The sequence below is a fragment of the Nycticebus coucang genome, chromosome 13 (genome assembly GCF_027406575.1).
Source record: "Nycticebus coucang isolate mNycCou1 chromosome 13, mNycCou1.pri, whole genome shotgun sequence".
Lineage (NCBI taxonomy): Eukaryota > Metazoa > Chordata > Mammalia > Primates > Lorisidae > Nycticebus > Nycticebus coucang.
In genome coordinates this window covers 12,381,985-12,398,585 of record NC_069792.1, presented here as the reverse complement: position 1 = coordinate 12,398,585, position 16,601 = coordinate 12,381,985, and the positions used below count along the sequence as shown (strand labels likewise).

The following is a 16,601-nucleotide window of genomic DNA, read 5'->3' as shown; positions in this document are numbered from 1 at the left end:
AGAGAAATACAAATGTCTGGGAGCGCTCACAGAAACAGATATGGTCATTTTGGAGGTGAGTACAGAGAGGGTAGGAAGGCAGCCCCAGAAATAAACTCTGAGAACCCCGAACATTGTGAGGTGGGTGGAGGATGAACAACCATTGAGTCAGGAGGGAAACAGTAGAGAAGAAAAAATGTAAAGACTGAAAAGAGACAATATGTTCCGTGTTGCTGAGTGGCCCAGAAATTTCAGGACTGAGAAACGTCCATTGGATTTGGCAATGTGGAGATGGTTGGTGATCTTACCAAAAGCCATTTGAGTAACTTGGTGGGAGTGAAAGCTATACTGACTGCAGTGGGTTCAAAAAGCCTGGAGTAAGTAGGCTTACTAATAATAAATTAATAAATAAAACAGATAACTCCTTCGGGTTTTACTGATAAAATTAATTCACTATTTCCCTTTTGAAAATCCTCTATTATATCATATACCAAAAGAAGTTTCAGATGGATTTGTTGAATGCATATTTTTTCAGAGTAAAATTAGGTGAAAATTAGGTGAAGCCAATAGTGTGGCTTTCTTGTTATAGAACATCAACAATGGAAATAACAAAGTAAGCAATTAATGCTTTATGATATACCACATTTCTGTACCTAAGATGACAAAAATGAAAGAAATTCTGAGAAAAATATTGGCGAAATTGGTAAAGGGCTACTATATCTCTAAATAATTAAGAACCAAATAAACCAGTGACAACCTGGGAGGCCACTGAGCAGTCGCTGTCCTGCCACTGTAGAAGGGAATATGCCAGGATAGGAACAGTGGTTAGTGGGGACACAGGCAAACGTTTTTGCTTCCTTTTACTACTTCTATGTAAAATATTTTCCGTATTTTTATTTTGAGCACTTGTTTATAATTGGAAGCAAATTAATACAAGAAGAAAATGATTTAAAGAGTTGCATAAATATTTTCCATTTTAGAAATGCTGTTAAAAATATTCCTACTTTTGGCTGGGCATGGTGGTTCATACCTATAATCCCAGCACTCTGGGAGCCCAAGGCAGGTAGATTGCTTGAGCTCAGGAGTTCGAGACCAGCCTGAGCAAGAACGAGACCCTGTCTGTACTAAATACAGAAGAACTACCTGGGCGTTGTGGTGGGTTCCTGTAGTCCTGGCTACTCGGGAGGCTGAGGCAAGAGGATTACCGCAGCCAAAGAGTCCGAGGTTGCTGTGAGCTATCATGATGTCACAGCACTCTACCCAGGGTGGCAGAGGGAGACTCTGTCTTAAAAAAAAAAAAAAAAAAATTCCTCCTTTTGACCAAATTCTGTTACAGTTCTTAAGGAGCAAAAGGAAAGCTGATACAATCTTATTTCTAGGTTAAGGTAGTGTTAAATGGTTATTAGGTTTGAACATGTTAATATGTGATACAATGTAATAGAGCAAATCAGATCACTGTCTTTATATCATCCAGTGGGGAAGGCCGTGGTCTCTTTGTCATAAGTGGGTTGAAACAGCCAAGGAAAAAGATAGGATATTAAAAGTTCACATAAATGTCTTTGAAGGTGTTATCTCAGATATAATTTTTTTATACCAACTTTATTAAGGATAGTGTTTGGTTTTAAGATTCTCTTGCTATTTATTTAGACAGTCTCACTTTGTCACCCCTGTAGAGTTCTGTGGCATCATAGCTCACAGCAACCTCAAACTCTTGGGCTCAAGCAATTCTGTTGCCTCAGCCTCCAGAGTAGCTGGTACTACAGGCACCTGCCACAACACCCAGCTGTTTTTTGTTTGTTTGTTTAGTAGGCCTGGGCTGAATTTGAACCACCAGCCCTGGCACATGTGGCTGGCGCCCTAACCACTGAGATTCCGGCGCCCCTCTCTTGCAATTTAATTTCCTTTTGTTGTCTCATTAATATTCAAACTAGGGTTATGAGGTAAAAAACTTTCCAAGAAGGAACTCTTTAATGAAGCAATGTGATACCATAAGCATCTTTCCGCATCTCTCTTGTTAAGTCTGATGCAAAATTGCAGTGAAAACCTAAGTTTTAGTCATATCTCCATTGTTGGTTAAGAGAGTTTTAAGGTTTTAAGTTTTCAGCCACCCAGGTAATGTTGTCAAGCCTAACTGTGCAGAACAGTTGAGAAATACACAGCATTTTGTTAAGTTATAACTAGTTCTTCTTTGTTGTGAGGGAGTAAAAACCTAATGTTTTCGTGGTAATTGTTAAAATGGTGTAAAATTATCACTGTAACTTAAATACTGGTTATCTGAGTTTTAAGCACTGGTTAGCAATATGGAATGGGTAATAACTTTATTATTTATTTCAGAAGTCACTGTTCCTCTGGTAGAAGAACAGCAGGAAGTCCCACCAGGTATGACATTTTCTTAGTAATATTGTACTTAACTCTTGTTATTTTATAAATGCTGTTAATATCAGTAGTAGTTTTATGATAAATCTATAAAGAGTGAAAAGGACCTTGAGAGAGAAGGATTAACTTTAACTGAATTGGACATTTTCTGTGTTTTGAGCAGCTGAGCCACAGTAATGGACAGTACACATCAGGTTCATGTCTGTTGTACGTCTGCGGTACAAACTTGATGAGTGAAAACTCGAGGAACGTGAATGGTTATATGATTTTTGCCCTTATAAGTGGTGGTAGTAATAGAAGTTAGTGGGTTTTTTCCTCCTCTTTTTGATTGACAGACAACTTGATAGAGGGTATGGAGTCAGAATTGCCTTAGTAAGAAAGCTGGATAGTGTGTAAATTATGACGCCTCTTCCTCCCCTTCCCTGCCTTCTTGAGAGCTTCTTGGTGCCCTGTGGCTGTCCAGGCTTCTTGGGGCTTGTTGGCATCCTATGAGCTCCCCCTTCACCCGTGACATTAAGATCGTTTCTCCACTTTTCCTTCTGTTCCCCTCCTTGTCCCCCTCCTCATCAGCGGATTTAAGGAGTGGGAACAGCATTTCCACTGAGGCCTGTACCTTTCAGTGCATTTTAGAGAGGACATAAGCTATATGTGCAGTCAGAAATTAGCATGTAAACTTGGTTCTCATGGCGGGAAAGAATGTTCTACTAAAAGAGGATTTTCATTCCCCAGCTGTGTTTCTTCTCATTTCTGGGTGTGGCTTAGCTTCTCTTCTCCCCTCCCCTCCCCTCCCCTCTCTTCCCCTCTCCCTCTCTTCTCTTCTTTCTCTTTTCTCTTCTGGTGTCATATTTATTTATTCAGTCTTAACTCATTATTTTTCGCATTATACTTAAGGTGAATTTTGTAGCAGTGATGTTCATTACTGTTAATTGAATTTTGTAGAACTAATCCTGCCTGGGGCCAGGCAGGGTGGCTCACGCCTGTAATCCCAGCACTCTGGGAGGCCAAGGTGGGTGGATTGCCTGAGCTCACAGATTCAAGACCAGCCCGAGCCAGACTGAGACCTCGTCTCTAAAAGTAGCTGGGTGTTGTGCCAGGCACAACTTGGGAGGCTAAGGCAAGAGAGTAACTTAAGCCCAAGAGTTTGAGGTTGCTGTGATGTGTGATACCACGGCACTCTACCAAGGGCAACAAAGTGAGACTTTATCTAAAAAAAAAAAAATGAAAAGAACTAATCGTCACTGCCAAAATTTATTATGTGCTAAATTTCACGAAAAAAAAACAAAACAACAAAATACCCAGAGAATTTTTAGTTATGCATCAGCTTGTCTTTGCTTATTTTATGAATATGTTTTAGATTTTGATATAATAGTTGTCATACCATGTACATTTGCAACAGTAGTACAGACACTATTACTTAAGAAACTGGAATTATTGGTATTATAATATGAAGGCAAAAAGGAATCCCTGAAGAAATTGAGTTTTTACATGTTGATTACTAGGTAATGTGTATTTATGTTTAGAAAAGATGAGCAGGGCAAGGAAAGTAAACATTTGTATCCTGAAACATTTGTAACATTAGTATTTTCTAGTTACAGATCATATTTTTTAATATTGATCTAACTTTTGTGAAGGTATGAAAGATAATATTTTCTGACTAGAAATCTCTGTACTTTAATTGCACTGTTTGTTGAATTGAACTCAATAATTTATTTAGACTTAGAATGTCTGAAACTCCAAGTGGTTGGGTGATGGAATCGGGTGCTTTGTAGACACACTATGTAACAACGAAAGCACATTAAAACGAAGATTTGATTAAATATGTATAGTTCCTGAACATAATAAGCTCCCGGTAAATGGTGGCCATGGCTGTTATTGTTTAGTAGAAACTTAGCCTGGTCTTCAAGGTAGCTTACAAGAAGCTAAATTCTGGAAGACCTTATCAAGAGGTGGTAGCCTGTAATTTGTTACCATAAAAATTGTAGTGACCCTTTGCATAATTGTAATTTGACCTTGCCAAAAGTGTATGGAAGACTGAGAGTTAGCCATATAGTCATGTGTCACTTAATACGTTCTGAGAAATGGATCATCAGGCGATTTTGTCATTGGACAAAATTGTACTTTGTGAACATCATGGAGTGTTCACACAAGCCTCAATGGGACAGTCTACCACACACCCACGCTGTGCGGCGTAGCCTGTTGCCCCCAGTCTACAAACCTGTGTAGGTTACTGCACTGAATGTTTTAGGCAATTATAACACAGTGGTAACTATTTGTGTATCTAAACATAGACAAGATGCAGTACAAATACAGTAAAAAGTTAAACGGTGCAGCTTTGTACACTTAGCCATGAATGGAGCGTGCAGGCCTGGACATTGCTGTGGGTGAGTCAGTGTGTGAGTGGGGAGTGAGGGACATGGAGCCCTAGGCCGTTACTGCACTGTGTAGACTGTACTGTACTAAATTTATCAAATAAGTTTTCTGTCTTTAATAATTAACTAACTTTAGCTTATTCTATCTTTATTACTTCATAAGCATCTTAATTTTTTAACCTCTTTATTCTTTTGTACTAACAATTAGCTTAAAACATAAACACAGCTGTACAAAGATCTCTTATTTATATCTTGATTCTATAAGCTTTTTGTTATCTTTAATGTTTGTTTGTTTGTTTGTTTGTTTGTTTTACTTTTTGAACTTTTTGTTAAGAAGACCCAAACACAAACAGTAGTCTAGGCCCACACAAGACTAGATCACAGCCTTCGCCACCACATCTTCCCCACTGGAAGGTCTTTAGGGCCAGTAAGAAGCAGGAAGCTGCCCTCTCCTACGATACAATGCCTTCTCCTGGGATTCTCCCAAAGGACCTGCCTGAGGCTACCTTAGAGTTAACTTTCGTTTTCATTAAACAGAAGTACACTCTAAAATTATAACAAAAAGTTTACTATAATAAATACATAAACCGACAGCATAGTCATTTGTTATCTTTATCCAGTAGTATGCACTGTACGTAACTGTACGTGCTCTGCTTTTATATGACTGGAAGTGCAGTAGGCTACGTTTACACCAGCGTCACCTCAAACTAGAGAGTAACATGTCTCCCGGCAGCCTTAAGATGGCTGCGACAACAGGCAATAGAAAGGTTTCAGTGCCCTTGTAATCTCATAGGGCCTCCATTGCATATTCAGTCCATCCAGAATGTTGTTATATGGGGCCTGGTTGTAGTTGTTTTTCATTGCACTTGGTTTGCTCATTTTCTATAAGTCCTGCTGATAGTCTTACCTCATATTATAATTTTTTATACATAAACCTACATTCAGAATTTTGTGCAGTAAGTTGACTGCTTTTGTGCTAGTGTTTAATAGTGCATCTGATTGCAGAAACTGCAGGAACACTGATTGTAAGGCCTGCCTCTTTACTGCTTTTCAATCTTTAAAATTATTTTATTCAGGCAGTGCCTGTAGCTCAGTGGGTAGGGCGCCGGCCACGTACACTGAGGCTGGCGAGTTCGAATCCGACCTGGGCCAGCTAGCCAGCTAAATGATAGTGACAACTGCAACAAAAAAAAAATAGCTGGGCATTGTGGCAGGCACCTGTAGTCCCAGCTACTTGGGAGGCTGAGGCAAGAGAATCGCTTAAGCCCAAGGGTTTGAGGTTGCTGTGAGCTGTGACGCCAGGCCACTCTACTGAAGGCAACAAAGTGAGGCTCTGTCTCAAAAAATTTATTTTATTCAGTGGAAAATGCAAATTGAGATATTCTGCAAAATGCTGGATTTTAATTCACCATTTTCTTTCTTCTCAGAACCTAATGATTAGTGTACCTTCCCTTAATATGACTTTAAAAAGTTCATGATAATATAGTTATGAGTGTGCTAATCCCGTGGGCATTATCACCATCGGAGCCAGCCGCAGCGTGTGAGATGGTGAACTTTCTCACGGGCGAGCATCGCAGAGGTGCTCTTTCTTCTAAGCACATTTCATGGATTAACCTTTAACGGAGGTCGATGCGCTGTTACCTCTATTTTACAGATGAGAACACTGAAGCCCAGCCGGGCAAAGTCATCTCCCCCAGGTCATGGAGCTGACTCACACAAGTAGCGTTGACCCTTGGTTTCCAGCTCCAGAGTCCATACTCTCAGCTGCTGGGTTTTTCAGAGGATTTAAAATAAGTGATCCTAAGAGTTGCTGAGACGTTTGAGAGCTGTCTGGGTATGATAAAATTAGACATGTCAGATTCTTTGGCATCTTACTGTACATTAGTTCATTGCTTAGGACTAAGGAAAGGACGATCTAATTATGATACATGGTAGAAAAGTAAATTGCCCAATAATTTAAATTTGGCCTTCCTTTTCTATTATAAATGTGTAACTGCTTTGCAGGTGCGTTCTTAGCAAGGGTATAGAAGCTCACTCCTGAGAGCTGCTTTTTCTGATACTAGAAGTCAACCATTTTGAAGACCAGATTTGTGAAACGATCCTGGAATTCCTACCCCTTTAGCTGGTTTTCACCTTTACTCTCAAACTCATATTTTTCACTTGAAATCATACAGCACACTTCTAGCAACCTGACAGCATAAATGTACACAAATAAAATGACGTTGGAGGGAGTCTTTTATGACATTCCTTTGAGGAGAATTTCCTGCCAAACAGTACTTAATGTCCTTTGATTAACTGGGTTTGTTAATAATTTTTGTTATGCCAGAAAAGAATTTAAAAAGTTAATGTTATGTTACTCAGAGTGGAGATCTATGAGCATCGAGGTTTCTGGGTAATTCTGCTGCTCCTGTCCCTTTGAAAATGAAGCTAACACTTGCAGCTTATCCCACCCCAGAGTGTACTAGTAGGGGTGTTGGTTTCTATCCAGTGCACCCACTCAGAGCTTTCCCTCAGGCCTCTCTGTCATCCAGCACTTTTTGATAGGGATCAGTACTGTCTACAACCAGTTGTAGGCTACTGACTCCAGAGGTCATAGGCAAGGGCAGAGATTGATACCCTGTTCTTAGCAGCCGTTAATTAAGTGCTCTCTCTCAACATTTGTTATTGATCATTTATTCAAAAACTATATGTAGGGCAGTGCCTGTGGCTAAAAGGAGTAGGGTGCCAGCCCCATATGCTGGAGGTGGCGGGTTCAAACCCAGCCCCAGCCAGAAACTGCAAAAAAAAAAAAAACAACTATATGTCAAGGAACCACTGGGGTCCAGGCTCTGTGCTAGCCAGTGGAGACACAGGATAGAACAACATGGTCTCTGCCCTGGTGTGGCTTTCAGTCCTGTGGGCACACAGTGGCGTGACACAGGTGGGATGCCGTGATACCCAGAGCAGTGTGCAGGCAGCCTGCGGAAGGAGGGATAAGTCACAGAGCTGCAGAGTGGTGGTGCACAGAGGGAGGTGAGCCGCCCACGCACTGTTGTGCCACTTTGAGCTGAGTTTGGAGGTGCCAGCAGAAGCCACAGGAGCCGGCAGGTGGAGCAGTGGAGGCAGCTGCTCTAGAAGCATGGAAGCTGAGGCAGGTGCCTGGTGGGGCGTGGAGCAGCGAGGTAGAAAGCAGGTAGCTCTCCCTTCTTGCATTTAAAATTTGGATCTTGCCTCAAAGTGTCAGGAAGCCACTGAGAAAGTCCAAGCAGAGGGGTCATGTGATCAGATCCTGATTTGAAGAGAGTGGTGAGGTCAGGAGGTAGACACTACCAGGAATGTGGGAGCCTGGCTGTGGAAGATGAATGGAAAGGAGACCTCGATTTCAGGAAAACTGGTGTTGGACATGACCTGATGGGAGAGAGGGAGGAGCGGCGGCTGGTTTCTGCGTTTCTGGCCGGAGTCCTTGTGAATGAACGGCAGGAGCTCAGTGGAGACACGGGAGGCAGAGGGAAGCATAGAAGGGTGAAGATGTGATGGGCTGGTTTGGGAGGTGCTGGGACCATGTGTGAGCGGATATTCAAATTGTTCAAAATGGCAACTGAATTTCTAGTTTATTTACCTTTTTTATGCATACTCATAGGCTTTGAGCAACTTTCCCTGTCTTAAGGTACTTCTGAAATGATTCTTCCTCTCAACGTCTAGAAAATTCTTAAATTCAGAACTAAAAGTTAGACTCAATTTTTTAAACTTTTTCCACTGAGGCGTAATTTACACCCAGGGAAGTACCCCAACATTGACATTGGACATGTTATGCAGCCCTGTACCACTACCCAGATCAGGGTGCAGAACACTTTAGAACCCAGATGACCTCCCAGCCAGAGGTCACCACTGCTCTGACTTTCATCATCACAGATTAATTTTGTCTACTTTTGAATTTACTGTAAATAAAACCATAAACACACACACACACACACATTTGATTTTGCGATTGGTTTCTGTTGCTCAGCTTCATGTTTGTGAGTTTCATCTGTCCTGTGAAGTGCAGTGGTTTGCTCTTAGGCATAACTGTTTTCATTTTTTTTTTTATGACCCATCTTTTATTATTATTATTATTTAAAACCTTAAAAGAATAATATAAAAAAAGAAAACAAAAAACCCAGGGATCCCCTAATCTAAACAAAATGTTTGTCATTCATTTAAATCTCTGTTCATATGTGGGCAGGATTATTGTCATCACTGTTTTCATATAATTTATGTTCTAAACTTCTTACTTTCAGATTGATTGTGGACTTTTTTTTTTTGCAGTTTTTGGCTGGGTTTGAACCCACCACCTCTGGCATATGGGGGCCAGCACCCTACTCCTTTGAGCCACAGGCACCGCCCAGATTGTGGACGTTTTTAATTGTTCTCCCTAGGTGGTTCCTGACTTTTTTGTTTCACAGACTCCTTTGGCCGCTTTGGTAAAGCCAGTGGTCTTCTTCTTAGAAAAATGTTTTTAGATATTGAAAATCTAATGCAGAGGATTACAGAGGAAATGATTATACTAAAGTATAGTTATTAAAATTTTTTTAAATTAAATCATAGCTGTGCGCAATCATGAGGTACAATATGCTGGTTTTATATACAGTTTGAAATATTTTCATCGAACTGGTTAACATAGCCTTTATGGCATTTTCTTAGTTATTGTGTTCAGACTTTTATATTCTACAATTAGTAAGTTTCACGTGTACCTTTCTAAGATGCACTGTAGGTGTGGACCCACTAATTACGCTCCACCCATCCTCCACCCATCCTCCCCTCTCCCCTCCCCTCCCTTGCCCCTTTCCCCATGTTCTTGTGCTGAGATTGGGTTATAGCTTTTCTTGCTAATACATTTGAGTTTTCTGTGGATTCTGGTTATTAAACCTTTGTCAGAGACATATCTTGCAAATATCTTCTCTCATTCTGAGGGCTGTCTGCTTGCTTTACTTACTGTGTTCTTGGTTGTGGCATACCTGTTTTTAGTAAAATACTATAATTTTTTATCCATCCACTGTTGATGGATATAGTGACTTTTTTCCAGTTTTACTTTTTCTAGGTGTTATGAGGAAAGCTGCTATGAATATTCTTATACTTATCCTTTTAGTAGATATAAACACACATTTCTGTTGGATATGTAGAGGTCTACATAAAATGTCTAATTGTTCTACATTAGCACCAAACAAATCTACTTATATAAAAAGTTTGGTTGTACGTACATGCACATAGACAGATAAATAGATGGACAGATAGAAATTGATAGGAAGAAAAGAAGGAAATATCACACAGCTTTAGAAATTATATCAAAATTTTGCTAGGCTTTTATGTATACCAGCTTCTTTTCTCATCTAACTGTAACATAAATCCACTGCTTAACAGTAAAATAAATGATCTACTGAAATTTGGATGAAAAAATATTTGTAAAATGTTAGATAAGAATGAATTTTGCTTCTTTTAAAACAATATATACTTTAATTATCAATCATTTATATTATCAATAACATCAAACAGTGAAATGAAGTGATTAATATAATATGTTTTAGATGCAGCTTACAGTGCCCATTTGCCCCTTGAAAAATCTTTCTATATTTATTTTCAAATACCACACTAGATTTCTATTTATTTCTTTTAGTACAGTTAAAATATTGTTGGGAGAAAGAAACATAATGCTTGTGTTTCTCAAAAGATTGAAATTATTTAGTTGAACCGCAATTTTCAAGGCCTGTAAAGAGCCTCAATTTTTCATCAGAATCTTTGCAACTAATAATCCCCAGAGACTCCTCAGGGTGGTTACTCTGTTACCAAGTTGTCTTTAAAAATAAAAGCAAAAAAAGAGCATTTAGTTATGTTGGTGGGTTTCTTAAAAAGTAGAATGAAAATGAAGCAATTTCACAGTCTGTGTCTGGTTGGTCCTTTAATTTAGATTTCCCCTTATTTTTGCAGATACTTAAAGCTTCAAAAAGACTGCCCCTACTACCACAGGAGGACCAGCCTAACCATACGCTCCAAAAGATGGCTGTGCTAGATCTTGTGAAGCAGTTACTGAGCAGATCAAGATCTTTGGGAGAGAGCACTAAAGATGTCTTGAATGCATTGTAGTCCACTGGCATTTTAGTGTATTTTTATTATTATTTTTTTTAGAAACTAATGTTTCTAAAAAATGTAATGTTACATTCCTGCGTGTCCTTTTTTGATAGTATTAGTTGATTCATTGGGTTTCTTTTCTTTTTTTTCTTTTTGTGACAAAGTTTTTAAGTCTTATGTGACTTTAAGTGTGTGTGTATTTTTTTTTTTTTGACAACAGTTAATAATGATATTGATGATGTAGCAGCAGTTGTCTTTGGAGGGCTTTAGTATATTGTAGGAATGAACACTAACTTTGTAGAACCGACTTGTTGTTAAATGTGATTTAAAAGCTGTTTAGACTGCTCTGCACTGGCTGCCTCCGAACACTAACAGATCATCCTTAGCTGTGAAGGTGTGAGCTGTACTGTATCTGTGCTGATAGTCTCATCACAAATTTCTAGTATTCAGGCGAAAACTCAGATTTTAAGGTTTCTGTAGCTTTTAGCTGGTTGGTTAGCAAAATTTAATATGTTAATGGTAGTTTTAAATTATCATTAATTTATTTTTCAAAATGAGAGCAAAACTAAAATTTTCTGTCAAGACACGAAGAAAAAGAATGACCTGTTCTGTCACACCAAATGCTTTCTCAGACTCATCATCCGACATTCAGATGCTGAATGCCCATTCAGCATTTATTTAAAGTTTAGAAAATATGTATAAATCACTGGTGCATAAAGAGTGTTCTGCCTTTGGCTAATTGAGTAACGCCCCGCTGCCCTAGAGCCTGCTCAGTGCTCTTGCTAGAGGAGCTCAGTGGCGCCCCCAGCTGGTTGATTTAGGGGACATGAAAAGCATTCCCAGAGCCCAAAGCCTGCTGCTATTTCACAACAGATGAGCCTTCTCCCTTTTACACTGAAGATTTTCTTCTGTATTTAATGTGGTTTATTTTCGGCACAGAAATGGTCGCCATGATGAAAATATTCCTTTGTCAGAAAGGAAGGTAGCTACCACATCATTTGCAAAGAACCGTGAGCTCTAAGAAAAGCCATAGAAGTGGTTTCATTTATGTGTCCGGGTTAGCTCTTGATTCTATTAACATTAAGATTAGATGACTTTATCTTTTCCTGCTTTAGGGTTGAAATCAAAGAGATTCTATGTTTTTATCATTGTAGATCATAGTTACAGTGTACTGAGTTCTGCATTCTGCCTCAATGTGTCGTGAAACCTGAAATAGTAATAAGTTAGTAAGAAAAGCAATAGTTTTCTAAAGCTGTGACATGAGTAATACAGAGTTGATACTCAAATCTTAATAAAGCTCTTCATATTGTGAACTATAGAACACTAACTACTTTTTACAAAGCCGTATTTTTTTAGGGAAACTTAGAAGTGACATAAAGCTGATAAATAAATAAAATAAGTTTTGCTGGATTTTTATCTATAATCATCTCTAGAACTCCGGAAATTGACAATTCATTATGCTGTGGTCATCTTCAAATATTTTTTAATTCCAAGTATCTGAATTAATGATCCTTGTCTTTACAAATAAGTGCCCATTGGGCAACATCAGTGGATTTTCTGAAAGTAATGTCAGTGTCTTCTGTTAAATGTTATTTGAGTGCAATAAAATACAAAATGATTCTCTATATTGTCATTATTTTGGGAAATATATTAAGCATTTTTAATTGTGTTACATAATAAAATCTATTCATTTTATGTTAACTAGTTAGAAAATTGTTGCATTTTTGATGACTAAAATCACAACGGAATATCATCAGCCCCTTTTCTTAATGTATTCCTAATAGGTAATGCTTATCTAACACACACTATTATGTGCCATTGCCGGGGGTAGGAGTAAAATGAAATAGCCCCACAGCCATCCTTTGCAGGCTTTTGTCCCGCAGCTAGAAGTTGAGATTATTCCCCACCCTCCCCTATGGTTGTCAGGATATTAATTTCATTGAGAGTGGTTAGAAGTGCAGAAAAGGGTATGGAAAGTTCCCTTTTCTCTTCTCTCCCATTTCCAATCTTTAGTCGCTGGACAGAAAAGGAGAACTAGACAAGTAAGGAAGAAGCTTTTGAGGTTCTAGAGAGCGTTGGTTTCCCCTCCAGCTTGTCCAGAAGAAGCAATAAAAATTAAAGGCTTTCGGGATAAGCAGACCCACTATTGTTGAATATACCTACTCTGCTGAGCGTTTCTCATGTTAGGGACTGGAGTTTTCTCAGCAGATGGGTGTACAACAAGGATTGGAGAGGTGGGAGCGCCTGCCGGGATGTGGTTACACACTGGGGTTCCAGAGTGAATTCTTGGGCAACAGGTGAAACGTGGAAGCAATTGGAGGAAGGACAAAGCAGAGAGGAGGTCAGTGAAACTAAAAGATGAGCCCAGTACCGCACTAGCTAAGGGAAGGCTTGTAGAGAGAAAGAAGGAGGCAGGAAACATGTGACTTGAAGACTGGGGAGTGTGGGCGTGCCGGGAGAATGCAGCGTCCCAGGGCCAGTTCGGAGAGTGAACAGATGCCTGTGTTATGGGGCCCTTATAAGGATGAGTATGCCTGGGAGGGAGTTGGCTCAGAATGTTCGTTGTGTCCCACAAGAACTGCTCAGCAGCCAGATTAGCACAGGAGTTGGAATATAATGAGGATACAGTGTATCTAAATCCACAAAGTGATTATTTTTAATGATTGCATGACAATTTTTAAAAGATCAATATTCAATTTTTTAAGTAAGGTTTACCTTGTTCTGATAAAACTATCTTGAAAGGAGAAAAAAGAGTAATGTTAGAACAGATAAAGAATGTGTGGCACCATTTAATATTTGGATATGCGTATTTAAACACTAAATATGAGTTACAGGTGAGTTTGTACTTCTGTAGGTTTTGGCTGAGCATATAGCTCCTTTTAATAAAGGAATTGCTCGTTATTGGGTTATACGGAGTTTGAAATTGGCTTTATTCTGTAGCCCAAGACAAGGTTGCTTAGCCACTATAAGTTTCTATGCCTCCATGTCCTTATTAGTAAAATTGTAGCTAATGCTGATGAGAAGTTTAATGGGGATAATAAGTGTTAAGTGCTTAGAAAAATGCCTGGCATATAGTAAGTATCCCATAAGTCATTTTCCTTTTGGCATAGCAAGGTCCGTAGGTGGTCTCCCAGAGAAGCACAGTTAAAATAAAGGTAGTAATTTATTCTTAGCTGGGCAGAATGCTGGTGAGATAGGCTGCATGTCACAGAACATGGCTTTACCTAAGCTGGATGTAAGCACTACAAACCAGAGAGGTGAAGACGTCTCCTCTGCGCATTCTCTCTGGCCAAACGTGTTTCAGAGCTTAGCTTGTTGAAGTGTGAGGGACAGAGGGAACACAGAATGGGAACAAGGCCCTGGGGCCTGGAGTGACCTGGGTCTGGCCTGTCACCCCCACTTTCGGGACTGCATGGGAGAAGGAGGGAGGTGGTCGCCCCTGTTTCTAAGAGCATGTCCAGCCTCACTCTCCCTCAAGGGTCATGGGAGGAAGTGAGTCCAGGAGACATGGGGGACCTGGCCAGGGCCCTCACATGGGTTTGGCACCTTCCACTTATGTTTGCAATGTGATAACTTCAAACCACTCCCTTTCCCTTTTTTTTCCCCAAGGGGTGAACTGATCTGTGGGGAGCTCTGAACTCCCCCATCTACTTTATCTAGTAAGGTCGGAAACTTGTATTTTGTGCTTGAGTCTTCAAATCACATCAGCCAGGTGCACCTGCTGGTGACATGGAGGGTTGTGGTGCTGCATCCCTGATGTCTGCAGAGTGCAGGCAAACACTATCAGGCGCTCAGTTAATACTCACTGAGTGGCATTGAATGATCTAGTTCTGCTACTATAAAGAAGGAGGTTACAGTTACTAAGATCAGAAATCAACGAGTCCTTCCTGCCTCCCTTCTTTTCTGTCCCTTCCTCCTCCTCTCCTTTCTTTTCTTTCTTTCCTTTTTTGTCATCCAAGGTAGAGTGCCATGGCATCATAGCTCATAGCAACCTCAAACTCTTGGGCTCAAATGATCCTCTTGTCTCAGCCTTCTAAGTAGCTAGGACCACGGGCTTTGGCCAAAATGCCCAGCTAGTTTCTAGAGATGGGTCTCACTGTTGTTCACACTAGTCTTAAACTCCTGACCTCAACCAATCCCCACTTCAGCCTCCCAGAGTGCTAGGATTACAGGAATGCACCACTGCACCTGGCCTCCTTTCTCTTTAAAAAATATCCTGTATTCTGCTTACAGCACTGCCCAGGAGATAGGTGCTGCCAATTTGTACAGCCTACTCTTTGCAGAAGAGTAGACCTATACTTCTCCATCCCCCCATTTCCTTTTCATGGAGTGGTGCAGTGCTTAGACTGTGTGGCACCTTGAGTTTCTCAGCGTCAGCTCCCTCCTGTGCAGAGAGGGAGGTAAGATTCGCCCACAGGGTGTGAAAGAACAAGAGGACCTGTAGCCACAGAGAATCTCGCTGGATTTCAAATGTACTTCCCTTTTCTTCCTCTCACCTAAAATCTCAAAAGAGCAAAAATGCTTCATCTATATAAAGAAGTCCCTTCCTGCATTAAATCTTGCCTTGGTTTTATTTTCACTTCCCCACTTGGAAGTGTTATAGGAGCGAATGAGGGAAACCTGGGCCGCCCCCTCGGGGTCCGTGTCGGTGGACTGTTGACCACCTCTCTGGCTGTACGCACATCCTCTGGCTTCCCCTGTGGGGAAAGGACAGAGTCTCTGATCTTTTAAATCAGTCTTCAGAACTCTGTCATGGCTACCGTGTGTGTACGTGTATTCTCAGCAATACCCAAAGACTAAGTACCTAGCGGGGCTATCATCAAGGGGTCTACCTTGAAAATGAACTAGGTCCTAATGTACATTAAACAGTAGGCTTGATACGGAATCACAGGAGCAGAAGCGAGGACAGAAACATGGTCATCTCTTAGGCTCTTGTTGTCCACGCGAGGGCCGGGTGTTCCACGCTCTTACTGGGTGTCCTCACTGTGCTCGTAACCCCATTGTGGGAGAGACACTGACTGGGATTAACCTAATTGAGGCTGACACAGGTGAGCTCTTGGGTTGGTCCTGGGCATCTCAGCAAGTGAGCTAATGCAGAACACCTGGGCGTCGGCGCCGCCCCTGCCCCAGGGCAGCATCTGCCTGCGCATGTGGTATGTCCTTAGCGTGGTGAGACTAATCTTCCAAGGGCTGTGACCTACTGCGTTCCTTTAAAGCATACGTGTCAATTATAAAACTCCTATGGTTTTAGGAGGCAATAAAAATAGTGAACAATCTTTGATGATGAGTTCTCCTCACATGTTTATCACTTATCTCCTTAAAGACATTTGGGGTTGGTGGCCGTCCCCGCTCTAACTGCTTTCTCTTACAGACCAGGAACACTTAGCCTGGTGCCTGGTACCTCCCTAGTCACTCTCAGTGACTTTTAAAAGTAAATGAGCTTAAGTCTTGATATTTTGTAATGAGTTTTATGTGTAAAGAATTCAGGATTTAGGAAAAATGAAATGTATGCCCAGTTATATCTTTCTTAAATTATATTTATTTGAAGTCATTTAAATGTTATCCTGCCTTTTGAGTTATTGAATGGAAACTTACATGGTACTTATTATGTTTTGTCTTTAATTTTCAGAAACAAACAGAAAAATGGATGATACTGAACCAAAAGAGAGAGGTGAGATTGTCAAATAAACAGCTTTTTATATACTTACAGAAAGGTCATTATACCATCTGAGAAAAACATGATTTTATTTTATATCACTGATTAAAAGAAATTGCCATGGGGTTTATTATTTCAAT

The 16,601-nt window shown here is 40.3% G+C and overlaps 1 protein-coding gene across 5 annotated transcripts in view; it reads left to right on the top strand.

Annotated features, from left to right (window-relative positions):
* Positions 1–16,601, top strand: part of ASPH (aspartate beta-hydroxylase) — a 230,019-nt gene that overhangs the window by 93,972 nt on the left and 119,446 nt on the right. For all 5 annotated transcript variants that reach the window (XM_053558393.1, XM_053558390.1, XM_053558394.1 and 2 more), the window contains 2 exons: positions 2,314–2,358; positions 16,435–16,476. In XM_053558393.1, the coding sequence (XP_053414368.1) occupies positions 2,314–2,358; positions 16,435–16,476 (87 nt within the window). The remainder of the gene's footprint in view (positions 1–2,313; positions 2,359–16,434; positions 16,477–16,601) is intronic.